This window comes from Opisthocomus hoazin, chromosome 2 (genome assembly GCF_030867145.1).
Source record: "Opisthocomus hoazin isolate bOpiHoa1 chromosome 2, bOpiHoa1.hap1, whole genome shotgun sequence".
NCBI classification, from domain to species: Eukaryota; Metazoa; Chordata; class Aves; order Opisthocomiformes; family Opisthocomidae; genus Opisthocomus; species Opisthocomus hoazin.
The window spans coordinates 3,566,959-3,589,809 of NC_134415.1; the positions used below are offsets into that span (position 1 = coordinate 3,566,959).

Below are 22,851 nucleotides of genomic sequence, written 5' to 3' on the forward strand. Positions count from 1 at the left end.
AACCACAACAGAAGCTGGGAGTAAAGCAAGGGAGGTCCTAGCTGAGGTCGCTTCACCTGGGACAGACAGAAGGTATACAGAGGGAAGAAGGAAAGGAGGCAAGATCAAGAAGCTCGAGGTCGTGTGGCTGGTAGGAGCTGCTGAGGTCTTAAGTCTGAGACAAAGGCTCAGTCATTCCTGACGATGGATGGGTACTGCGGGAACTTTATGATGGGATCTTATGGTTAGCAACAAGGCATGCCCAGGCAAAGATCTTCAGACTTTTGGTGGTGTCACAGGGGATTCTTCTGCCCAAGAAGAGCTGCAGAATGGTTTGCAGCACTGCTCATCCAGGAGCAAAGAAACCCCTTGCAATTCTCAGGCAGGAGAGCGCTTGGCTGGATGTTGTACTGATGCTGAAGGAGAAACAACCGACAGCAGGTACAGGCAAAAAGATGCCTTCCTAGGAAGGGACCGTGCAGGTACTTCCAAGGAGTATTACACACTTTTTGAACACCTGAACCCCTGCAATTCCCTCTAGGTGACACTTTTCTGCACATGCTTTTCTTACATTGCATTTAACTCATCTGAGGTATCAAAGTCATCATAACAGAGCTGTATCTTAGGTTAGAATACAGAAGAAATTCACAGAATCACAGAATAGTAGGGGTTGGAAGGGACCTCTGTGGGTCATCTAGTCCAACCCCCCTGCCGAAGCAGGGTCACCTACAGTAGGCTGCACAGGATCTTGTCCAGGCGGGTCTTGAGTATCTCCAGAGAAGGAGACTCCACAACCTCCCTGGGCAGCCTGTTCCAGTGCTCCGGAGATGCCACTTTCCAAGCAGATTTAAGGGAGGAGAGACAGAAGCAGGGATAGTGGGGAAGGACTGGGGAGTAGACATCAGCAGAGGGTATCATGGAGCACTTCTGTTGTCATCGGTCTTCTTACGAGACCCTTTGTTGTAACAGACAACCACATAACATAAAGATCACACGGTAGCTTATTCCACCCATGAACTTCAGTACTGGAGGACACACAGATGCAGAAGAATTAACTGGAGGCAGAGTGGTCTTGGCAGAGCTAACCACCAAGCTCCTCGCTAAGCCTGTGCTGGGAGGCACGGGTCTGCCAAAGCGAACACCCGTAGCTGTACAAACGAAGGGTGATCCCTGAGGCAGGGGAGCTGAAGCACAGGCATTTGGATTTGTTAGAAAGCCGGCCGGACAAACTGGTAAGAGGACACAGAGAGACAGCAGCAGGGTGCAGAACTGCAGGCTTGCTCCTTCCCAGTCGAGGGAACGAGGATGGTGAGGAGACTGGAGCATCTCCCCTACGAGGAGAGGTTGAGCGAACTGGGCTTGTTCAGCCTGGAGAAGAGAAGGCTGAGAGGGGACCTTATAAATGCCTACAAATATCTGAAGGGTGGGTGTCAGGAGGATGGGGCCAAGCTCTTTTCAGTGGTGCCCAGTGACAGGACAAGGGGCAATGGGCACAAACTGAGGCACAGGAAGTTCCGTCTGAACATGAGGAGGAACTTCTTCTCTCTGAGGGTGACGGAGCACTGGAACAGGCTGCCCAGGGAGGTTGTGGAGTCTCCTTCTCTGGAGATATTCAAGATCCGCCTGGACAAGGTCCTGTGCAGCCTACTGTAGGTGACCCTGCTTCGGCAGGGGGGTTGGACTAGATGACCCACAGAGGTCCCTTCCAACCCCTACTATTCTGTGATTCTGTGATTCTGTGAGGGTTTCCATCTGCCTGGGTCAAGCAAGGTTTGCTCCCAGAAAGTAGAAGCCAAGATTCAGGATCGCATGGATCTGGGTTATAACAACAAAGGAGGCCTGGCTGTTCTTTGTCTGCTGACAATCCATTTTGGATTAGAAGACTGAACTGTGTCGCTGCATACACTTTCCGATAACAAGGGGGAAACCTCCCGCAGGGCACCAGATAAGGCTGACCCTGCAGGAGGAGCTGCTGAAGCCGACAGAGCCAGCTTGAGCCTGGCAGGGCTGCAGGGTCTTTCACTGAGCAAATTGCAAGGCAAAAATGCGCTCCAGCAGCACGGAAGGCACAGCCTGCTTGATGATCTGTGACAAAACTAGAAGAGCAACATGTCCCAAGCTTGTGCCGGTGTGGCTTCCCATTAATATACACGCCCAAACTTAATTTGAAAGGGATCAAATTCTTCTTACAGATGCAAGCTTTCCCCCCCCAATACAATTGGCTGAAGGAGTTTTCGTCTTGAGAACAAAAAAGCTCAAGAGTGAAACAGGTGAAAAACTCTGTTCTGCCACTATTACTGTTCTCTGAAATCCTGAAGCTTGCCCTCAGCATCTGTAACAGTGAGAAGTGAAGGCAACGAATTTACGCAACGAACGCTGGACGACACGCTCCAAGACCCGGAGCTTTGATCTCACAGCGTTCACGGTTCGCCTTTTGCGCAGGGCTTTGTGGTGCTGTTTTCATTTTTGCCACACTTAGGGGTTAAACTTCTGTTTATGATTAAGGCGCCCAATCTCTCCCCCTCACACACCTACTTACTACGAGAGCAACCGAGCATTAGTCTATCTGTACAATGTCTGCAGGTCAGACGGGCTCCTAATCCAGATAATCCACCCAGTGTGATTGGTTACAGTTCTGCAGAAATCCCTTAATTTTCATTCTCTTGCTGCTGCTGACAGTCAAGGTTTTGTTCACAAATTAGCAGCAAGGTGGATCAGAAAACCTCGTTCTGCATAAGGAAGCATCACACTGCCAAAAATAAATAGACATTAAGAAACTGGGAAATACACCCTTATTAAAACAGGGCAGTTGTTTCTTCAAAAATGGCATCTTAGGGGTGCAGCACATAGAGGTGAAAGCACGGTGCAGAAGAGGAATACTTTGGTGTGGACCGCGGAGGCTTCCTCTCTCCCCTTTTCGGACATCTGACCCGCCCTGGCCTCGCAGAGCAGCCCCACACCTTCCCTTCGCAGCCGCTGTGGGACCTACACCGACTCGCTGCTGACTGAAGTGCCCACAAGACAGCCTCCCCACAACCTGACCAGGCTGCTTTCCCTTCTGGAGACGACAGCTTGCCGTGAAACCAAAAACCCCTGAAAAGCAGGCAATGCCTTAAAGGCTGCTTCCAAATAGCAGAGATGGAGCGTGCTAGGTTTGCAACAGAAGCAAGACATCACTTACCACCGGCAGCAAGGGAGATGATCACCAGTCTGCTGGCCAAAACAGGGAGGTGGGAAATCCAGTTTGGCACCAAAAAACCCCAAAGACTTCCTTTGCTACAGCTCTACAGTAATAAACTTGGAGCTATTTTAAAAACAAAATAAAGAAAACCCTAAGAGCCACCCCACGAGACTCCAGTCAGCAGCATACTGGACTTTTGCAGACTAAAGGCAGGGACCAGAGGGTGCAGTAACAGACCAGGGTTTGCTCCCTCGCTCGTGAGCAGGCTGCAGCCTCCCTGGTGGCTACGGCCATTCAGGCTGAGAAACCCACGGCTGACACTTCTCTGCTGTCCGTGCCCAACAGTTTCTTAAACAGAGGCTCAAAGGAAAATAAATCTCTTCATCCAAAATCCTGACGCCTGCCTGGGCGGCGGCGGGAGATGGCTGTCAGGAGGAGTCAGGGTGAGCACGAGGAGCCTTCAGTTAAGCAGCTTTACAAACTGAGCGACAACAAGCAGGAGTGAGGAACAGTAAGGAAAACAAAACAAAACAAAAACAGAGGTTAATTCAGGCTACTGGGCTCCTGCAACTCTTTTCCTTGACATTTTTCTAAGGGCTATGTGAAGAATTAGCTGCTCTAAAAAAGAAGAACACTTCTGTGAAGCAAGAAGGTTGTTTACGTTTAAAGCTATGAGCAATACACTTCAAGGTCTAGTTAGCACAGCTTTATTATGCTCTTTGGGTTGGGGTAGCTACACTGCACTTCCAACTGGCTGAAAGGCATCTGCCACAACAGGGTCTTTTGGGGCCAGAACCCCTGGGCTTGACAGGGTGAAGGAAGCTGCTCCGCGCAAAAGGTGGCAGGGAAGGAAAAAGCAGGGTGCAGAAAACATGAAAGAAGAAAGATATGAAAGAGAAAAAAAGAGAGACAAACACGAGGAACAGAGGAGACGAGCAGCTCCTTGGAAGAAAATGGGAATGAAACTGCCCTGTCTTACAGGGGAGGACAGGAGCTCCAGTTTCACCCGAGACGTCCTCCAGGTGGAATAGGGAAAAACTGGTGTTATAAAAAGGCAGCAGAGGTGGGGACTCACGGGAACACAGTCGATCTGTGAAAAAAGTTAAGAGCATTTAGGTCTTCCTCACATACAAAAACCTGAGCTGGCTTAAACGCACAGATACATTTGTTAGCTACATTGATGGAATCTCTTGGAGACTCTACAAACCTTCCAGCGATAACCAGCTTACTACACCAGCCTTAGTGTGAGTGCTGTGCTCAAAAAAAGCAAAAGCCCTTAGAGAATGAGAGCAGAAAGGACATGAGACAAGTAAACTTTCCACAGAAACTGTTTTATCCCTCATACTCATCAGGAGGCAAAAGAAAACTTATTTAGAAGGACTCATAAAAGACTATTCTCATTCCAATGACACAGTGCCTAGAGTTGCAGTAGTGAGTAATAACACACTTGAGCAAAATTTTGGAGGGAAGAAAAGTCCTTTCCACTTTTTTTAAGAAATGTGGGGAGGCAGGATAAGGAGGACAACAGATCCATTTCTAATTACTAGGAGTTGGTTGGGGTGCCAATGCACACACCATCCCAGAAATGTAATATCTCATATCAGTTTGCTCCTTTCAGGCATCATCTTACACCGTTCCCTGGTCAATACTGCGCCGTAGGGTGAAGCAGACAGGACTTCAACCCACGGACTAAGCGGTTTTGTATTTCCCACGCGGTATCTCAAAGTCCACTGCCCCCCATACATGCATTCAGTCCCCTCAAACCATCTGAATTTCCTCCTCCTGGTGCCACATTCTTTGCGTGTGACTTCAGAAGATAAGTAACACTTTCAGCCCCAAAGCCCTTTCAAAATTCACCTCCTGTTCAGCTACTGACAGTTTTGAATTCAGTGACAAATATGTTGGCTAGCAACTCGGCTACAGGAGAGAAAGAAAACCCCACAAAGAAGTGGAACCGTAAGAACAAAGGAGGAGAACAAAAGCCCCCCCCTCTGCCAATTTGTCTGCCCACATACCAAAGATCAAAAGAGCTCCGAGCAGCCTGTGCATAATCTACATACTTTGTGACCTTATTACAATCAAATTCCCCGCAGGCACGGCCGCTGTGTCTATATGCACACACTGTAAATACACAAGCGGGTCTGTGGACGCTTGCCAAGTCATTTGCTCCACGCACTGAGTTTGCTTACTTTTAACAATGCTGAGGCCAAAGAAGTGAGGCTCTTTAATCTTCACTAGATCACAAACTTGCTGAAAGAGCTCCTGTCCAGTGGCTTTGACCTGAAAGAAACAACCAATCCAACGTTACAGATGGCTCACGCACCTGGATAGAGCAATTCTCCTTCTTTACACTGGCCATTACATTTTTGGGTACCACAGCAAATAAAAAAACCCACAAAACAAAAAAAACACACCACAGCACAAGCTTTGTTTTCAGTACGATTGCTATTATCACATAATAATATTTAACGTGTCCTTCTCCTTCCTTCACAGTGCAAAGTGGCTCAGCAAGACATGAACTTAAAAGTTCCTTCTATTACAGAATCACAGAATCACAGAATAGTAGGGGTTGGAAGGGACCTCTGTGGGTCATCTAGTCCAATCCCCCTGCCGAAGCAGGGTCACCCAGAGCAGGCTGCACAGGACCTTGTCCAGACGGGTCTTGAATATCTCCAGAGAAGGAGACTCCACAACCTCCCTGGGCAGCCTGTTCCAGTGCTCCGTCACCCTCAGAGGGAAGAAGTTCTTCCTCATGTTCAGACGGAACTTCCTGTGCCTCAGTTTGTGTCCATTGCCCCTTGTCCTGTCACTGGGCACCACTGAAAAGAGCTTGGCCCCATCCTCCTGACACCCACCCTTCAGATATTTGTAGGCATTTATAAGGTCCCCTCGCAGCCTTCTGTTCTTCAGGCTGAACGAGCCCAGTTCCCTCAACCTCTCCTCGTAGGGGAGATGCTCCAGTCCCCTCACCATCCTCGTAGCCCTCCGCTGGACTCTCTCCAGTAGCTCCAGTAGCTCTTCTTCTATTGGCATCTTTGTATAAGAATTTGGAGCGCTGCTGGAGCCCTAGGTTTGTGCAGCACTGACCAGGTTATTTACAGGTGCTCTTACAAAAAGCGTGTTTGTAATTACGAGTATGAAAACACTGCCCTCCTGCAGATATTTATTTTTCTTGAGAGGTTAAGAGAAAAAACAAAAAAGAAAACTTTCATTTGGTGAAAACAAAAGCACACAAACCAACCCAAGGCTTCATGGTTTGAGCAGAAATAGCTCGCGGGTCACAGCTGAGCTTGCTCTGTACCCTACACAGGAGAGCTTGCTCTGTGCCCTGCTAACTTCTGGTCACACAGCAATTAACATCTTCATCTTCCGAAGCTGTCACCGACAGCCTACGAGCTCTTTCCACGCCACACTGAGATGCTCTAGTCCCCGTGTCCCCCGTCACGCTGCGCACGGGAGCCCAGGGAAAGCAGAGGCACCAGCCCACGCTGCCGCAGGGGACCAGAGCCTGGGTGGTGGTTGCAGGGGGTAGGAGCGTGCCGTCGCACCACCCTAGAAGCACAGACAGACAGACAACCACCGGCACAAAATCCCTCAACTCCTCAACCCTCAGAGGCATCGGGGAGGGAGTTGTGAGGAAGAGCGGGAGGGGAGAGCAGGACACCATCACCACCACGGACAAGCTCAGCTCAGCCCTGGGTGCTACCAGCTGCGAAACGGGCCAGAACCTCTGAATTTCATGACGGACGATGCAGATCAGCAGCAGCAGGGCAGCCTTCCCAAGGGGGGACAGTGCCGTGCTACCTTCACAGCAACGAAGACGACGGGGCAGAAGCCGACTGAACTAATCACCGTCATCAAGCTAAATGCTACCATAATTCTTCAAACTTTTTTAGTGCAGGCTCCCCAGAAACCGGCTGTGCTCCCCTCCCTGCCCCAGCACGTACCATGTCACTAGACATGGACAATGGGAAACCAGAGATCATTTATAGACTCATTTTCTTCTACTTGACAAGGCGTCACCAGCCGGCCACTCACTAAAGCTTTATCGGCAGCTTTGAAACCTTTGCTGCTCACACCTAACACACCGTTTGCTCAACCACCAAGAACACACAGCTGGAAGGGGAGGTCGGGCACGGATCTGCCTCCTTTCTCAAGGAAGCAAGCTCCAAGCATGTTCTCCTACCTGGGAAGGACTCACTAAGGAAGAGGTGACCTACCCTCCAAATGGTTCTGCGCACACAAGTGTCACTGGCAGCACAGGGCTCTATGTAAAAGCTACGTGACCAGATGAATTCTGTTAAGTGGCATGCTAAGGGAAGAAAAAACCTGCTTTAAGATACTTAGTTCTAGGGAACTGAGCACTTCAACGTTTTGTGACACTCAGCTCTAAAGCAGTGATTTAATCAGATTTCTTGCACAACAGGTATGTGAGCTACCACCTTGTCCATTCTCCTTTTGGCACATCCCTTCTGTATCGAGTTTTCCTCCCAGCCACCAAGGCTATGCAGTACTGATTACACTTGCAATTGCTGTTCCCTCCTCCTGCCTTCCCCTCTGCTCAAAGCAACCAACATCTCCCTTTGCATTTTTCATCTGTGCGCTTCTCTTTGGCCTCCCCTCCCTTTGCAAATGGTTCCTGTGCCAAGCTCCATCCCAGACATGCCATGAATCGTTCCTTCCCCTGACACTTGGCTTTGCCCCATGTCAGACTCAGGGCTTCTTTACACACGAAATTTAGTTCCAAGTGAAGTCAAGTGCAAGTTTACAGAAGGTCACTCCTACTCCAGGGTCATCCTGTGTGCAAATATTCACACGTATTGGTTACCCTTCTCTATCATTCCAGGTCCATATGCTTTAAAACATCAGCTGTCCCGCTCACAGAACAACTGAAAGACTCCAGACCTAGGCTTGCAATTCACCAACACACAGGACCTCACCAGACATCCTCCCCTCCAGAAATTTCTGCTCACCCTCCCTGCTATCCAGCAGCCAGGCAAAGAGCAGCATCTGCCGTGGCAGCTCCTGAACTACACAGCCACGGGGAGGGTGGCTGCCTGCCCTGCTCCCCTCGCTGGCAGCCGGATCTTAGCTAGCACGGGTCTCTCTCCTTCATTCAGCTGCTAGCACCCCACAAAGTTTTCAGAAACCTAGTCATAAAAACCAGTTGATATCGATCAACAGGTTCAAAACTATCAGGGAGAAAGCCACAACGCTGGCAGATTAACAAAACTGAACAAACTGGATACCCCTCCAGGATCTTTAGTGCAACCCACGCCATTTTTAGTTGCACCATTCTCCCTCGCAGCTGGCTTAAGCCCCCCGGTACTCACTCCATCTCCCCGATACTCGTACTCCTCTCCCCGGTGGCAGGCTGCTTTGCTCTGTGCTCAGCCTCCCCAGCAGCAACCTCCCACCCCACCTCGCTGTCCTCAGGGCGACTGGAGAGCTGCAGCACCCACTGGTTCCCCTCACTGCTCTGCTTCTCCTCACGGTCACAGCTGGTCTCGCGAAGACAGTTTTCCTCCTCACCCTCTCGCATTCCCCTGTACATCCAGAAAGGTGAATGTCAACGTTAAAGATACCTCATTATGGGGGAAGAGACTTTAAAATGGCTCCCGCTCTCCTCTCTTCAACAGTGCTATCTGTAAAGGGCATCAGACAAATCCATTTTAAAGAGCAGGCTTCAACCTACATGTGACCACATAAAACACATATAGGTAAACTCTTATCTGGAAGGGTGGAATTTATATGGGAGGGGGGGTGAAAGGAGTTACCTGCATAAACACTGTGCTTATCGCGGGAAGGATCTATAATTTATTCTGCTGGAAGGATAACGATTCCTACCTACCTCACTGAGCTGCAAGCTTGTTTAGTATTTGCATTCCACACTGTAGAGGTTAAAAGGCTTTGGAAATCTTAAGTAGTGGCATTATTATTCTAATAAATGCACAGAGTATCATCTGTGGTTGTGCTAATTAAATCTGGGTTCTACCAACATCACTGGAAAATTGCCTTGATGTTCCTTTGAAAAATAAAAAAAAAAAGATCTCTCCAGCTGTGAAATCTTAATTTTTGTTGTTGTTTTGAAGGGGTGTTGTGGTAAAGACAGAAGCTAAATGAAAAGCTGGTTTTGGTGCCTTGCCCAGCTGTAACAGGTCATGTTTCACTCTCTATGCAATTAGGACACAACTGTGCGTCCAGGACTCATGTTCTAGCGCAGGCAGCTATTCCCTTTCACACACAGGCATCTCCACGCACACGTTTTCTCTACTTCCCAGCTGCCAAAGCAAGGGGCAGCAGAAGCAAAGAGGGAAAGCGTCTTTGAAAGAGCTACCGAGGGGAGCCCCAGCAGGGACCCCTCTGCGGGACCAGACGGCGGTGCTTGAGGCGCCCCGACTCTTTGGACAGGGAGCAGGCACGACGTTCAACCAGTGCTCACTTCACACCGGTCCAAACCGAACGGTGATGGCCAAACCCGCTCATGCCTCCGGTCCCGCTTCCCCCACGGAGGAGGGCACCCCTGCTCTAGGGATGATAAACTGCAGGTATCCAGGATTTACCATATGGTCTAAGCTCTGCTCCATGGAGCGTGGCCCAGCGACGGACGAAGGGCCACTCGCCCAGCTCAGGGTCTGGGAACGGTGAGGAGCGGCGGCATCGTCAGCCCTGCCGGCACGCTGCCCTCTGGCACGCCAGCCTGCACCTCTGCTATCTCCCATCTTTAGCCTCCCTGATAAAAGCTGTAAGAAGGTGAGATTTAGGGTCAGTCGCAACAGACCATTACCCCAGCCTGTGCACCTGCCGCCAAGAACTTAATTAAATGATCATTTTGTGGCTTGCACAAAAGCCAGCAGACTGCAAAAGCCTTCCGGGGTGGTAGACAGGCTGGGTTTAAACTGGTGACCTACAAGCAGAGCACCCCAGATTCTGCTGTTAAAGGGCTGTTCCATGCAGCCCTCCTGGCTCTCTCAGTTAATGATGCGATGCTCCAGCACAGCAGGTAGGAAAATTCCTACCTGGATTTTGAGGATTAACACGCATAGCTTCAAAAGCCACTGTTTCAACCAAGTGCTTAAAATAACAGTTCACCTCAAGTGTCTTCTCCCCCTTCCCACCCCAAAGGTGGGGGGGTTGGGAAAAAAAACCCCAAACAAAGCAAAACCTCCCCAGCCCCCACACGAGTGCTTGCACACGCTGACAACAGAGCCCTCACCTCTGAGCCTAGCTTGCTGCCTGGACGTGAAGTGCCTCTGTCAGCTCAGTTTCTCACAAGTTCAAGGAGCAGCCGGCGCTGCACAGAGGCACCGTGCCGTGGGGGACACCATGCCACGCCGGGCTCCCAGCTGACCCGGCTCTGCAGGCACTCTGGCACACACACTTGGTGGTGATGAAAGAAATGAAGCAACTTACCTCGAGTTTTTGTGTGTACAAGTACCCAAAGGAGGGAAAACCCCCCGCCCTCAATGGCTGTTTACTCTGCCCTAGAGTCTTTGAAAGGATCTGCGGGCTATCGAAACCAGAAAGAGCTGAAACGCCAGAGCAAACTGTCATGTGTTGGGCACACTTGCCAAGCCATCAAGGCATTTCAGGTTCAGTTTTTTAAAATTTGCTAGATTATTATCAGCAGCAAAACCACTCAGAGAATAAAAATGCGGTAACAACAGAAAAAGGGCAGAGGGGACCGACCCCCTGTCCAGAAACACAGCCGGGACTTCCAAGGCACTCTGCAAATGAGTTGAAGCCGTCTGATTAGAAAATGAAGCACCAATTACCCTAAGCTGGCTAATAGCCTTTCGGTCAGCAGACCAGCACCAGGCTTTGGGGAGAACAACGGGAGCTAACAAAGCCTGCTGGCCACTCACCCCGACAGCCAGGCTGAGCTGCTCCCGGCTGGGCAGGAAGACGCAGACGCTCCGGCTCTCCGGCTGCATCCTGCCGGCCCTGCTCATGGCGGGCAGCTCCGCGGGCGCCAGGGTCCTCTCTGCGGGTGGGCGTCAGGCTCCCTTCATCCCACGAACCTGTCGAGAAGGGGAAAGCATCAGTGACAGGCTCTGCTGGCGCTGGGAGCAGCCCGTGGCACGCGTTTGACATGACGCATTCCTCCTTGCTGTCTAAGAGAAAAAAAAAAACCACCAACCAAACTACTCATCCTCAATGTTGTCACCAGCATCAACGCAGAAACCGGGCAGAGCCGACCTTTAAATAGCCCGGGAGAGCGCCATAAAGCAATCAGGTCTCCCTAGAATAACAAACCATACTCCAGGTTTGGAGACTCACGTAAGTGATAAGGCAGATGACACCCCGGAGCGCTTCCTGAAAACGCCTACAAGGGAGCGGGGAGCACCCCGTCCTTCGGGCCGGCACCTCGCTCTCGCCCAAAGTCGAGGTCTGGAGGAGTCGGTGTGGAGGACTTCATCTGAGCCGTCTTCCCCTTCGCCCCTTCCCTGGGCAACTGCTGCCCCAAACCCTCTACGCCTCAGCTCAAAGGAGGAGGTGGAAACGCATGAGCTCACAAGGCTGAGACGCTGTACCATACACTTTTTGTGAGGTGTGCGCTGCCAGCCTTCCCCCAAGGGCTCAGCCCAAGCTGCACAAGCATCTCGGAGCTGAAGTCATGATAATAACAGAAATGAGAGGTGGCAATTCAGTTCACACCCAAAAGCACAGTAGCCAACATCACCTTCACATTATAGCTAGGTTAGACACAGTTTCCTCAGCAACTTGCGACGTCTTATTTACAGCCCTCCCCGCCCCGATGCTCTCCGACGTGAGGAAGCACCCTGTGGCACCTGACAAGTCTGCCAGGAAGGGGAGAGGCTCCTCGAGGGTGGGTTAGGGACAAGCACAGGCAGAGACCCCAGGTAGCAACCCACCAACCAGCTACGGGGTCTGCTCCATCCTGTGCAAGTTCTGGTGCACGTCAGACCCCGGCTGCCCCGAGCAGTGCCACCCCGGCGTGACTCCCTGCCACCGTTTATGGCATTAATGAAAAGAGGAGGTTATTAAAGGCTATTATTATTACTTCTTTCAAAGTCAGAATTTACTTAAACAAGAACTAGGAGCTTTATAAAGGAGCTTGCTCTAAATTACAAACAAGCAGGAAAAACACATTTGACTTCCTGGGACAGGTAAAAGCTTCTACCAAATGAAATATTCAGAGAAAAACTCTGATTTATTCTCTCTTATCGATGTAATTATACTGATGAGCTCTCTTAGCCTCCAGGCTACACACTGCTACCAGCTGTATATAAATTACAGATGTCTACAGAATGACTCGAGGGCAACAGGTCACCATTATTATTGCCAACTGATGTCATATGCACCATAAACTTTATCAACAGCATAAAGATCTCGGAGCATGAGCTCAAGCTTTCCAACATAAGGAGGTTTGTCTTAATTGTCAAATGGCTGCACTGGCTGGAACACATTCCTGCTTGCAAGGAGAGATCACGTCCAGCAATGACAGTCAGGCGGCTCATACCAGAACTGAAAATAGGACCAAGAAGTGACCATGAAAAAGACTTGTGCACAATGTTCTGTGGATAACTGAGAAGAAAGAATCCCACTTCCCCTGGCTTCTGTAAAACAAAGCTTCTGGAAAGCCTTTCCTCTGGTCTCACACCTGCTTTGCCCCTTTGAATTTTCAACAGAACAACTGTGGACCCAGGGAGCAAGGAAGGGAGAAAGGAGGTGGAGCAGGTGTTTTTCTTCTTACATTTTAAAACAGACGAGCTTGTGGACCCCACCGCAGCAGGTAAGAGGTTACAGAAGCAGCGTCCTTAATCTGAAGGAGGAGGTCAAACACATGCCCAGCTCAGCCTTCTCTTCTTTAGAGGTATGTTAGGATGTGATAAAACATGATGAATCATTAACTTGCTAGCATTGCGTGTTTACACTTTTTTTTTTTTAAAAAAAAAGGGGGGGAGAAAAGTTGTGAGCCAAGAGTAACTGCCCAGTGAAAACAAGCGGCCAGAAGGAATGCTCTTACTTAAACATACACAATTTCAGCCTGCCCATATGCCATTCTTTTGTTTACCACAGATTCCAACCTCTTAACCTCAATTAAACCCTAAAAGCTCCAGCAAATGCACTGCAGATGAATTAATAAAAGCTGAAGTCAATCATCGGCCTCTGGGACACCCTACAGGTTGTATGTTTGTGTTGGTTTTTTGGTGGTTTTTTTTTTTTTTTTTTAAAAATACATCACTTCATGTTTTAGCTCCCTGAGAGGTGCATTTTGAGATGTAATTGCTTCATCAAAGGCCCAGCAGTCTATCAACAAAACAGTCAAAGTTGCTATTTATTTGTATTCTGGTATCAGTCAGGAGGCTTATTAGTGCCCACAGTAGTGGCAAAACTTATTTACCCCAGTTTATCTCACCCAAACACACGTGCAGAGCAGCTTTGGAAAACATGCCTGTCATTAATTTCAAGACTCCTCCAATTAAACAGCTCAAACACGGCCATAAAAACTCATTAAGAACAACCCCTCACCTTTCCCTCCCGTCTCCATCACCCCTCGAGCTGCCTCCCAGCAACGGAGCAGAACCTCAACATTTGCTCCATAAAAGTGGGAATGGCTGAGATTCACCCCAGCGAGAGGGATAACAGTGGTGGAGCCCTCCAAGGGAGGAGGAGGATGAGGAGGAAGGAGGCTGTTTGCTTTGGATCTCAGCAGGATGGCTAAACCACCTCGTGCAGCCCATACACACAACAGCACAAGGATGAGTGGCCACCACGGAGCTTGGGGCCACAGCACGGCCAGCCCGTCTGGAAGCAGGGCTCATCCAAACGGCACGCGGGCTCACGTAGCCTGGTGAGCACGGCTGTGCTTTACACATCAGTCCGAGGGACCAGTGCGAATTGGGTCCTGATCCTGATTCCAGCCTCTAGGTACTGCCACAACCACATCTCGAGGGGTAAAGCAAACAGACGAACGAGCGATCGCCTACCAGCAGCAAAACAGAACAAAGTCCTCCTCTGTCGAGGAAAAAACCCACAGGTAATTCTGTGCTTCTCTCAAAAACACCTGGAAACATGCTTTGTAAGGTTTATTACAGTAAAACATCTTGGGAAAGATGGTTTTGCTACAGCTGACAGCAAACAAGGATTCAGCACCTTCCTGACGAAGCCTCACCAGAGTGCCCCCGCAGAGTCCCATCAAAAACTACCCAGAAATGTTAAGACTCTTATTTAATGTCTTAGGCTCCAAAGACAACTAGACTCTTAGGCTGCAGTTTCACAATCAGCTCAAGCAGCTTTAATCAAGGCAGCCCTGCGGCAAGACAGACAGACAGACAACAGCCTGGGAACAAACCTGCCTTTGGCAGCAACCCACACTTGGGCTGCCTCGTACCGAGGAAAAACAGCCTGAAAACCGAAAACTCCCCTCACCTACCAAGTACTTTACCCCCTCAGAGGCATACTGCAGAGCGCCAGCACTATCTGCGAAACAGAGCAATTAAGAGCCTGAGCGAGTAAAAGAGGTAATGATGGCATATATTAGCCTTTCCCAGCAACTTTAAGACCCCACCCACCTCCTCTGACTACCCCCTGAGATGATGAAAATTCATCTGGAAAGATGCGTCAGGAGGGGGGGGAAAGTCGCTTGTCAGGGTAGGAAACAAGACTGAAGGCAGACGGCTTTATGTTGCGGCTGCAGCAGGTGTGAGAAATGCCACCTGCAACCAGGACCACGCGGTCGCGTCCTGCAGCCAGCTCCCACAAGTACCTCGACCTGTCAAGCGTCGCGGCCTCAGCATCGCTGCGGAACCAGCACGAGCCATCCGAGGACAAGGATGCCACAGGGAGGTAAGGTACTGAATTCGGTGTCCCCACGCTGCTTTAGAGGTGGAATACGCACCTGCCTTCAAACACCGAGTGCTGCTTAGTGGGCAGCCCCTGTGCAAAGCCATCGGGCGAGGAACATCAAGACAGCTCCCAGTCGCTTGGGTGCTCTGCAGGGCTGGTTCCCAAGATCGATGCAGCGTGGCCACGGGACAGGACAAACATCAGCAAAGACAACTGGCTTTCAGTCCACAGTTGTGGGGGACGCAGCCGCGGCAGGCCTCCTGCATCCGCCGGCAACGCCTGCGAGATCTGAGCGCAGCCCCCTCGCAGGGATGGGGTGTGGGGCTGCCTTGCACCTTTCCTTCGGGATTTTCAAAAGCTATGATGGGAGATGCCTGCAGAAACTCCCAGGCTGTGGAGCCCTGGGAGGCTTAGCCATCATCCCACACCTTTTGGGACAGACGGGGAAATTGCCAAGCACTGGTCTTGGATGACAACCAACATGCTTTTTCTTTTCTTCTTGTACAAGAAGCACTCCCTGGTGACACTAAGCTTTAACAACACAGAAGAACATGCTTTCTATTAGCCTTCTTTGCAGGATTACACACAGCTCTTCGTAAGGCATGACTGCCCAGACTCCACCTTCGTGCTGCAAAGTTGCCCTGCCTCAAATTGAGCAGCACAAGTGAGTGCTAGAACATGAAACGTGCTCTTGAGCTTGTAACTCTTCTGCTTCTGCACGTGCCCGGTGTGCTCAGGAAGCAGGGCTCCCCAAAAGTCCCAGGGACACCCACTCCTAACCCGGGGCCATGTTGCTATGCTACTTTGTAGGCTGCCCTGGTCTCTGTGCTCCAAATCAGGGGACAACTCTCCTACCCAGGGATGATGCAGCGTTCTCTGGCAGCCGAGTGAAAGCACCACATGTTTCTGGGCGCATATCAGACCTTACTGCTGCAAACTGGTCCTCAGGGAGAGGAAGAAGGCTTAGCTGAGGACAAAGCACTGAAGGACGTGCTCCTATGCCGCGTGGAAGCACAACAGCAGGGCAGCTGTAGCAGGACCATGAAGGGTGGCTGCCGTGCTTCCACCCAGCTCTCTGGTGGGATGAAGAAAGCTCCTCAGCAGTGTGCTCCCTGTGAGGACAGCCCAGCATGAATCATCCGGGCTTAATCTTCCCCTGAAACCAGGACTGAATTCAGGAGCCTTTTGAGAGGAACAGACAACGCGTATTAAAGGCTCCAGGCTAAAAGGGACGAACTGGGATCTCACAGGGACTACATTTTTCCATCACTTCCAAGTGATGGAAAGTGTCTTTGAATTTTTGTACACAAAAACATACAGCCTTTTAAAATACATTATTTTATCAGAAGCATATGCACAGCTTAGCTATGTACGTGCTTTAAACAATACCCAAACAGCAAAGCCTGCAGCTAGAGCATGCAAGTTCTTTACAGCATGCCTTTCTCCTGAGGGAACAAACACTCTCCTGCCAACGTGGGAAGAGCAATGGATCAACTGATCCTGGCTTTTCATGGACTGGTAAAAGCAGTAGCATGTATCCTCTCACGCCTGACTACCAACATCAAGGGTCTTATTACAATGAATTTGCTTACTTCTGCATAACCTGTTAATGGACTTGTGTATTGCTTATAGGGCTTCCTCATAGTTCATAAATCAAGCACATCAATTATTCTGATTAAGTAGCAACTGAAGGTATCAATTGGCCTAGGTAACTGCAGCAGCATAAGGAAGAACCAGCAAAACAGGGGACAGGCGTGAGCCAGCCTCAGTGCCCATTACGCTGGCATGAAGCAGCTGCAAAGGAAGCCTGCTCAGAAGTGCAGAGCTCCGTTTTCTCAGCTGGACGACCAAGACAGCATCGCATGAGATCTTGCAAAGGCACGGGGAAGCGAACAGCTTGAAGAGCCATTCCGCAGCAGCAAGCTGGCCTCCACTCACCACAGACACCTCCCTTTCGAGACGGGCCCTTACAGAAAGCTCATTCGTGGGCATGCAGAGCCAGGAGAGCAGTAAAGAAAATGCCACAGCCTGCTACCTCCATGTGAAGGACAGCAGAAGACACTTCAGTTTGGGGCTCCAGTGCTCGCCCCGCACACTTCTGCCAAGCAATGCAACCTTTGCTAAGGACTATTCATCTTTTGTATCTGTGGGAACAAGGAGCGGCAAAGTACAGATGGAAAGCTGTGGCAAATAAAACAAGGGAGAGTGAGGCTTCCTCCCAGCCCACTGTAGCTGTCAGGAAGCTGAGGAAGCGCAGCAAGACCTGGTCTCTCCACCAGCAACTCGGGAGAGAAGCATCTTTCTGTATCGTGCAAATTGCAAATGCACGAAGTATCATGACCAAGAGCCAATCGGTTAATTCTCCAACTGGAACCATATTCCTTTTTTTAAGCCTGCCTAAGCTATAAACAGGATTTCTCCTGAGCGGATCTATTATACTCTTGCCTTAAGCACAACAGCTGAGAGATGCTCTTCGGCAAGACTGGCTTTGCGGAAGTTATTCCACGGTGATGGTTTTTTATATTTGAGCTGGGCTGGACTGAATTAGGACACATCACCAAGCCTTTTGAAATATTTCCCAGACTGTCCAAAAAAGTGTGAAAAGTTCCTTTATTTTCTATTTTCACAAAGATCTTGTAGCAGCTCTAGAAGTAAGCAGACTATGAAATCTTTATAAAAAAAAAAAAGCATCACTATAACTTCACAAGCAAAACCTGGAGTTGCAGGGCAAATAAGAACAGACACGCTTTTACCAATATATCATGTATTCAGAGCAGGAAAAGCTTTGCTACCAGTATTAAAAATAAAAAAATAAAAATTGGCTTACTTCCCCAGAGGAAGGAGAAAGTCCACTGCTGATCTCACGGCATTTGAATTGTCGCCTAAATATTCAGACCAACTAGGCAGCTTCTGCATCAGTTCGATTCTAACTTTCTCCCCCTGAAGTGTACAGCTAGTCTTGAACGCACTCAGAGCAGAGAGGAATACTGATTTAATGTAAAGTGGATGGACTTCCAGAAAGAATAGACAACACTCCACCTGGAACACAGCTTGCCTCCATTACAAGTGTGAAAATGCCAATCTGCCAATACCTTGATGAAATTAACACAAACAGCAGGGTCTTTACGATTAGGTGCAGCTTCAGAGACTGCACACAGTACTGCCAGACATCAGCTTCAGCAAAGCCATGGGGAAACGGGGAGGCCCACCCCAAAAAAGAAACAGAAAATAACAGCTTTGCAGAGTGCGCTGTTTTTGTGAAGCGATGCCGAATTTTGCAAAAAGAGGAAATGGGGGGGGGGGGGGGGGGGAAATGAAAAAGCAAGCATAAGAAATGATTTAACAAGAAGCAAATCACTTCCTTCTGCGATTCTCCAAGGAGCAGCTCCTCCTTGTCAGAGGACTTCTTTTGGGCCGAGACCATCATTTGTCCATGCTCAGTTACTAACCACACACTACGAATTAACGCACCACTGCCAACCACCACCAAGATAATCAAGGAGCAGAGAAGGAGCACAGGACCTCCTGCAAGAAAAGCAGTGTAACCCCGGAGCACAGTAAGCATGCGAGTGATTTACATTGCCTTGCACTGGACCAGCAGCAGGGCAACGACTTCACCACAAAAGCTAGCCGATACACACTTAACCACCGGATCCGTCATACGCTTTTTACCTGCAGTGCTGGGAAGAAAAAAAGAGTGCTGCAGCTTCAAAGCACTATCAGCTTTGTTTAAAAAAAAAAAAACAAAACACAAAACAAACCCAAAACCAAACAAAAAACAAACCCGAAATAACACAGCTCTTACCTGCTATCAAAAAAGGCTGAAACCAGAAAATCATATGTAAACACAAATTTTTGTTTGTTTTACAATTTTTCGTTTCAGGGAAAAAAGGTGACACATTTATTTGTCACTGGTGTTTATCCCAGTTTATGACGTTCATATGAAAATCTACTTAACAACAAAAATGCCTACAGAAAAAAACCTGTCCAAAGAGCACAGAGAGTAATTTTTGGTAAACCACTGAAAAGAATCACTGCAACTCATGCTCTTCAATAGCATTTTAGAGACTTATTTTTTGCATATACCTGTCTTACCCATTTTTTTTTGTTTGCCTCTTTTTTTTTTTTTTTTAAGTGATCTCTGCAAGAAAACTTTTTTTGTTCCCTTTTGGATTCCATTTTCTGATTTGGCATTCCTCATTCAAAGCCAAAACACTGGCTACTACACATACTCTCAACATCGCCAGTGCTTGAAAACAGAACACTTTGATTAAGAGCACACAACAATTAAACGGGAGGAATAAACAACAGAAGGAGACCAAGGCACTCTGATGTCATTCCAAGTTTTCCAGGAACGAAGTTAAAAAAAAAAAAAGTTAAAAGCTAAACAAATGAATGGGAAACCAATGTAACCAATGTCTAAAGAGTTGTTTTGCCTTTTATTTTTTTTTTTTGCCCCTTTTTGTTTAGACATTACTCCGGAGATCGTCAGTGCTAGAAATACATCCTCATGACTCTCTGGGAAAGCGCCCTATGCTTTTGAAGCATTTATTGTCAGCGCCTGGGCATCACGGCGGTTCTCTGAAGCAGGGACAAGGTTCAGATGCGGCAGGTTACAGTTTCCTGGTGTGGTGGAAAAAACCAGATGTGCATTTTAAATGCCACCGGGGGAGTTCACCCGAGAGCCCGTCACTGCCGAGCCGCAGGAGAAACACCTCTCGACGCTGAGGGTGACCATTTCTCAGCACGGGAAACCCAGAGCCTTAAATCGTAAATCGTTACCGAGGAAGAAATCAAGAGGTGGAGAGACAACGAAGTACAGGGAGCTTTCGATGCCCACCTCCTGGGACACTCGTCTCTGTCCCCGTCCTTTCCCGGCAGACACAAGCCTGTCACCGCGGTCCGGCCACGCAGCCCAGCGCCGGGGGGATGCTCCGTCCAGCCCCTCAGGCTGCCGAGGAGGAGGAGGAGGAGGAACAGGTGACGGTGGGTGCTGGAGGAGCCCCACGCAGCCCACCCGGCCATGGCCATGCCGCTCTCCCTCAGTGCCCGCCATCTTGTCTGGCGACGGAGCTGGGCTCTCCTCACGCAGCCGGCGAGCCGGGAATCGCCTCACCTCCCGGCACCGGCGGCCGAGGACGACGGCGAGGGACGAACGAACAGCCACCACCCCAAAAACTCTGTTCCAGAGCCCCCAGAACCCTCCCAGAGCCCCGCTCCCTCCGGGGTGGGTGATCCCAGCACCCGCTGCCTCAGCCTGGCGCTCCCTGGACGGCAAAATTCACCCTAAAAGCCGAAATGGCTGCGGCACCCCGGCCGAAACTCGGATCCCCCGCCCTCCTTCAGCAACGAAGTCGCCGGTTGCTCCTGAGGAGAAGACCGGCTCCCGCGGGCACCTCTTGTAGCCCCCCCCCCCCCCGCCCAAGGGACTCGCTCCCTCACGGCGAACCGTCCCCGCGGGCTCCTGAGGGGACGGCTCCCCGCCGCCGGCCGGGGCAGGGGCCGCTGCCCGCCGTCCTTTGTCCCGCCGGGGTCGCGCCCGCTCCCCCGCTGCCAGAGGAGCCCCGGAGGGAAACGGGGGCTGCCCCGGCGGCGGAGCCCGAGCCCCGCTGGCACTTACCGCGGGGCTCCGCCGCGCTCTCCGGTCCCCAGCGCCCGCCGAGCCGAGCCAGGCAGCGTCCCGGGCGGGCGGGCGCACGCCGCTGCCCTGAGGGAGGGGCGGGGCCGGGCGGGGCGGGGGGCGTGTCCCGCCCCGCCCTTCCCGGGACTGCACGCCGAACTCCGCCGCAGCCTTCCCCCCCCCACCCCGCGCCAGCGGTTCTCCCGCCCCCCGCCGCGCCCTCGCCTCGGCGGATTGGCAGAGGAGGGCAGGGAGTGGGCGGGGCGGGCCCGCGGCTCGGCCTCCGGTTGGCGAACGCTGCCGTCAATCCGCGCCTCGGCCGGCGGGCGGGCCTGAGGGGAGGTGAACGGGCCGGGGCGGGGAGCGGGGCGGGCGGTCCCGGCGGGCTGTCCCGGCCGGTAACGGGGGACGGAGGGGGCGGGCGGGGTGTACGGGGAGGACCCTGACGGCTGCCGCGGGGCTTGTGCCATCGTTTGGGGGCGGTTTTGTTCGTGGCGGGGTAGTGGGAAGCGATCGTGCCCCTGTACTGCGCACTGGTGAGGCCGCACCTCGAGTGCTGAGTTCAGTTCTGGGCCCCTCACTCCAAGAAGGACACTGAGGGGCTGGAGCGTGTGCAGAGCAGGGCAGCGAGGCTGGGGAGGGTCTGGAGAACAAGTCTGATGGGGAGCGGCTGAGGGAGCTGGGGCTGCTCAGTCTGGAGAAGAGGGGGCTGAGGGGAGACCTTATTGCTCTCTACAACCTGACAGGAGGGTGTGGTGAGGGGGGAGTTGGTCTCTTCTCCCAAGGAACCAGCGATAGGACGTGAGGCGATGGCCTCAGGTTGTGCCAGGTGAGGTTTAGGCTGGATACTGGGAAAAATGTCTTCACTGAAAGATTTGTCAGACACTGGACCAGGCTGCCAAGGGCAGTGGTGGAGTCCCCATCCCTGGAGGGGTTCAAAAACCGTGTGGATGTGGCACTTGGGGACATGGTTTAGCAGGCATGGGGGTGTTGGATTGATGGTTCGACTGGGTGATCTTAGAGGTCCTTTCCAGCCTTGCTGATCCTGTGATTCTGGGCGCTCCCCACCGGCAGCGATAAAGTCTGCGTAGGTGAAATTTGTAGTGATGGCAGCAAGGCAGGAGAATTCAGCCCCGGGTGGCTCTGCCGCGAGCAGGGTGGCTGGGCAGTGCTGGCGGGGCGGGAGATGGTGAGAAACGTGGTAAGATGGAGTCGGAGAGTCGGGGTCGGGTTTGGGAGCACTGAGGAGGGCTGCGGGGCCTGGGAGCCCGCGTGTGCAGCAGGCAGCGTGCTTGGGAAGGAGGTGCCTGCAGGTTATAACTCTTCTTACCTCCCTCCTTCTTTTATATAATGAGTTGCTTTTTAACGTAATGAATTTCCAAAAGAAGGCCGGCATCATCTCAAGTCCTGTAGTGTTGCTCCCTCTCCCTCACAAGCAGGCCACTGCTGGATTTCCCCACGTACCCAGTTGTATATAAGAGTGCAGACCACATGGGAACTGGGATGGCAGCGAGCTGTAAGGGGAGCGGGCGGGAAGGCTTTCCTACAGCGTTGCACTGTGCAGGAGAAGAGTTGAAATTTGCCCAGGAGGCAGCGGGGGAGCGAACCTGGCTGGCTGATGTGATGTGGCTGCCTGATGGGGTGAGGGAAGCAGGGCGTCAGGTCGCCTGTCCTTGTTCCCGGGTTTTTCTCTTGCGTTTCAGGTTGGACGTGAGACTGGAGGAAATCTCAGCCTTGCTGGTGTGGATGACAACTGACCGCTGCCTCTTCCCAGCTGGATTGTAATAGTGAGGCTGCTCTGTGAGCGCGGGGGGCACCTCATCACCAACCCTTTCTCTTCCCAGAACAGTCTTCTGAGAGAAAATGCTGGCATCTTACTCGTTATCTGAGGAAATGTGTAGGCACCTCGTTTCAGGCATGATTCCAAGGCTGTGGGTCCTGGGTGGAGAGAGGTGACCAGTGGCCAAGGTTAAGTCCTTCATTGCCTGTCTTTTCGTTAAGCCTAGGCTGATTTATTCAGTTACCCTCTCGGCATGCCAGCTGTTTCTGATGCTGTTGTGAGGTGCCTAACGTGTGGCATCACGGGCAGCTGAGCTGGCATGGCAGCTCCCTTCTGCCTGTAGAAAGGTGTCTCACTGTCCTCTCCTTTTTACTCCTTCCCATCTTCAGTCTTCTGTCTCCTTCGCTCCCGTTGCTCGCGGCTCTAACACCTTCCTTGTGCCAGCGCTGGAGCACTTTGGGCTGCTAAGCTGGTCAA

General features: G+C 51.2%; 1 protein-coding gene across 2 annotated transcripts in view; it reads right to left on the reverse strand.

Moving 5' to 3' along the window:
• Positions 1-20,674, reverse strand: part of FRMD1 (FERM domain containing 1) — a 43,734-nt gene extending 23,060 nt beyond the window's left edge. For both annotated transcript variants that reach the window (XM_075411932.1, XM_075411931.1), the window contains exons 1-3: positions 20,595-20,674; positions 11,026-11,181; positions 5,350-5,440 (exon numbers count right to left, since the gene is read on the reverse strand). In XM_075411932.1, the coding sequence (XP_075268047.1) occupies positions 5,350-5,440; positions 11,026-11,112 (178 nt within the window). In that variant the 5' untranslated portion in view covers positions 11,113-11,181; positions 20,595-20,674. The remainder of the gene's footprint in view (positions 1-5,349; positions 5,441-11,025; positions 11,182-20,594) is intronic.
• Between the last annotated feature and the right edge of the window lie 2,177 nt (positions 20,675-22,851).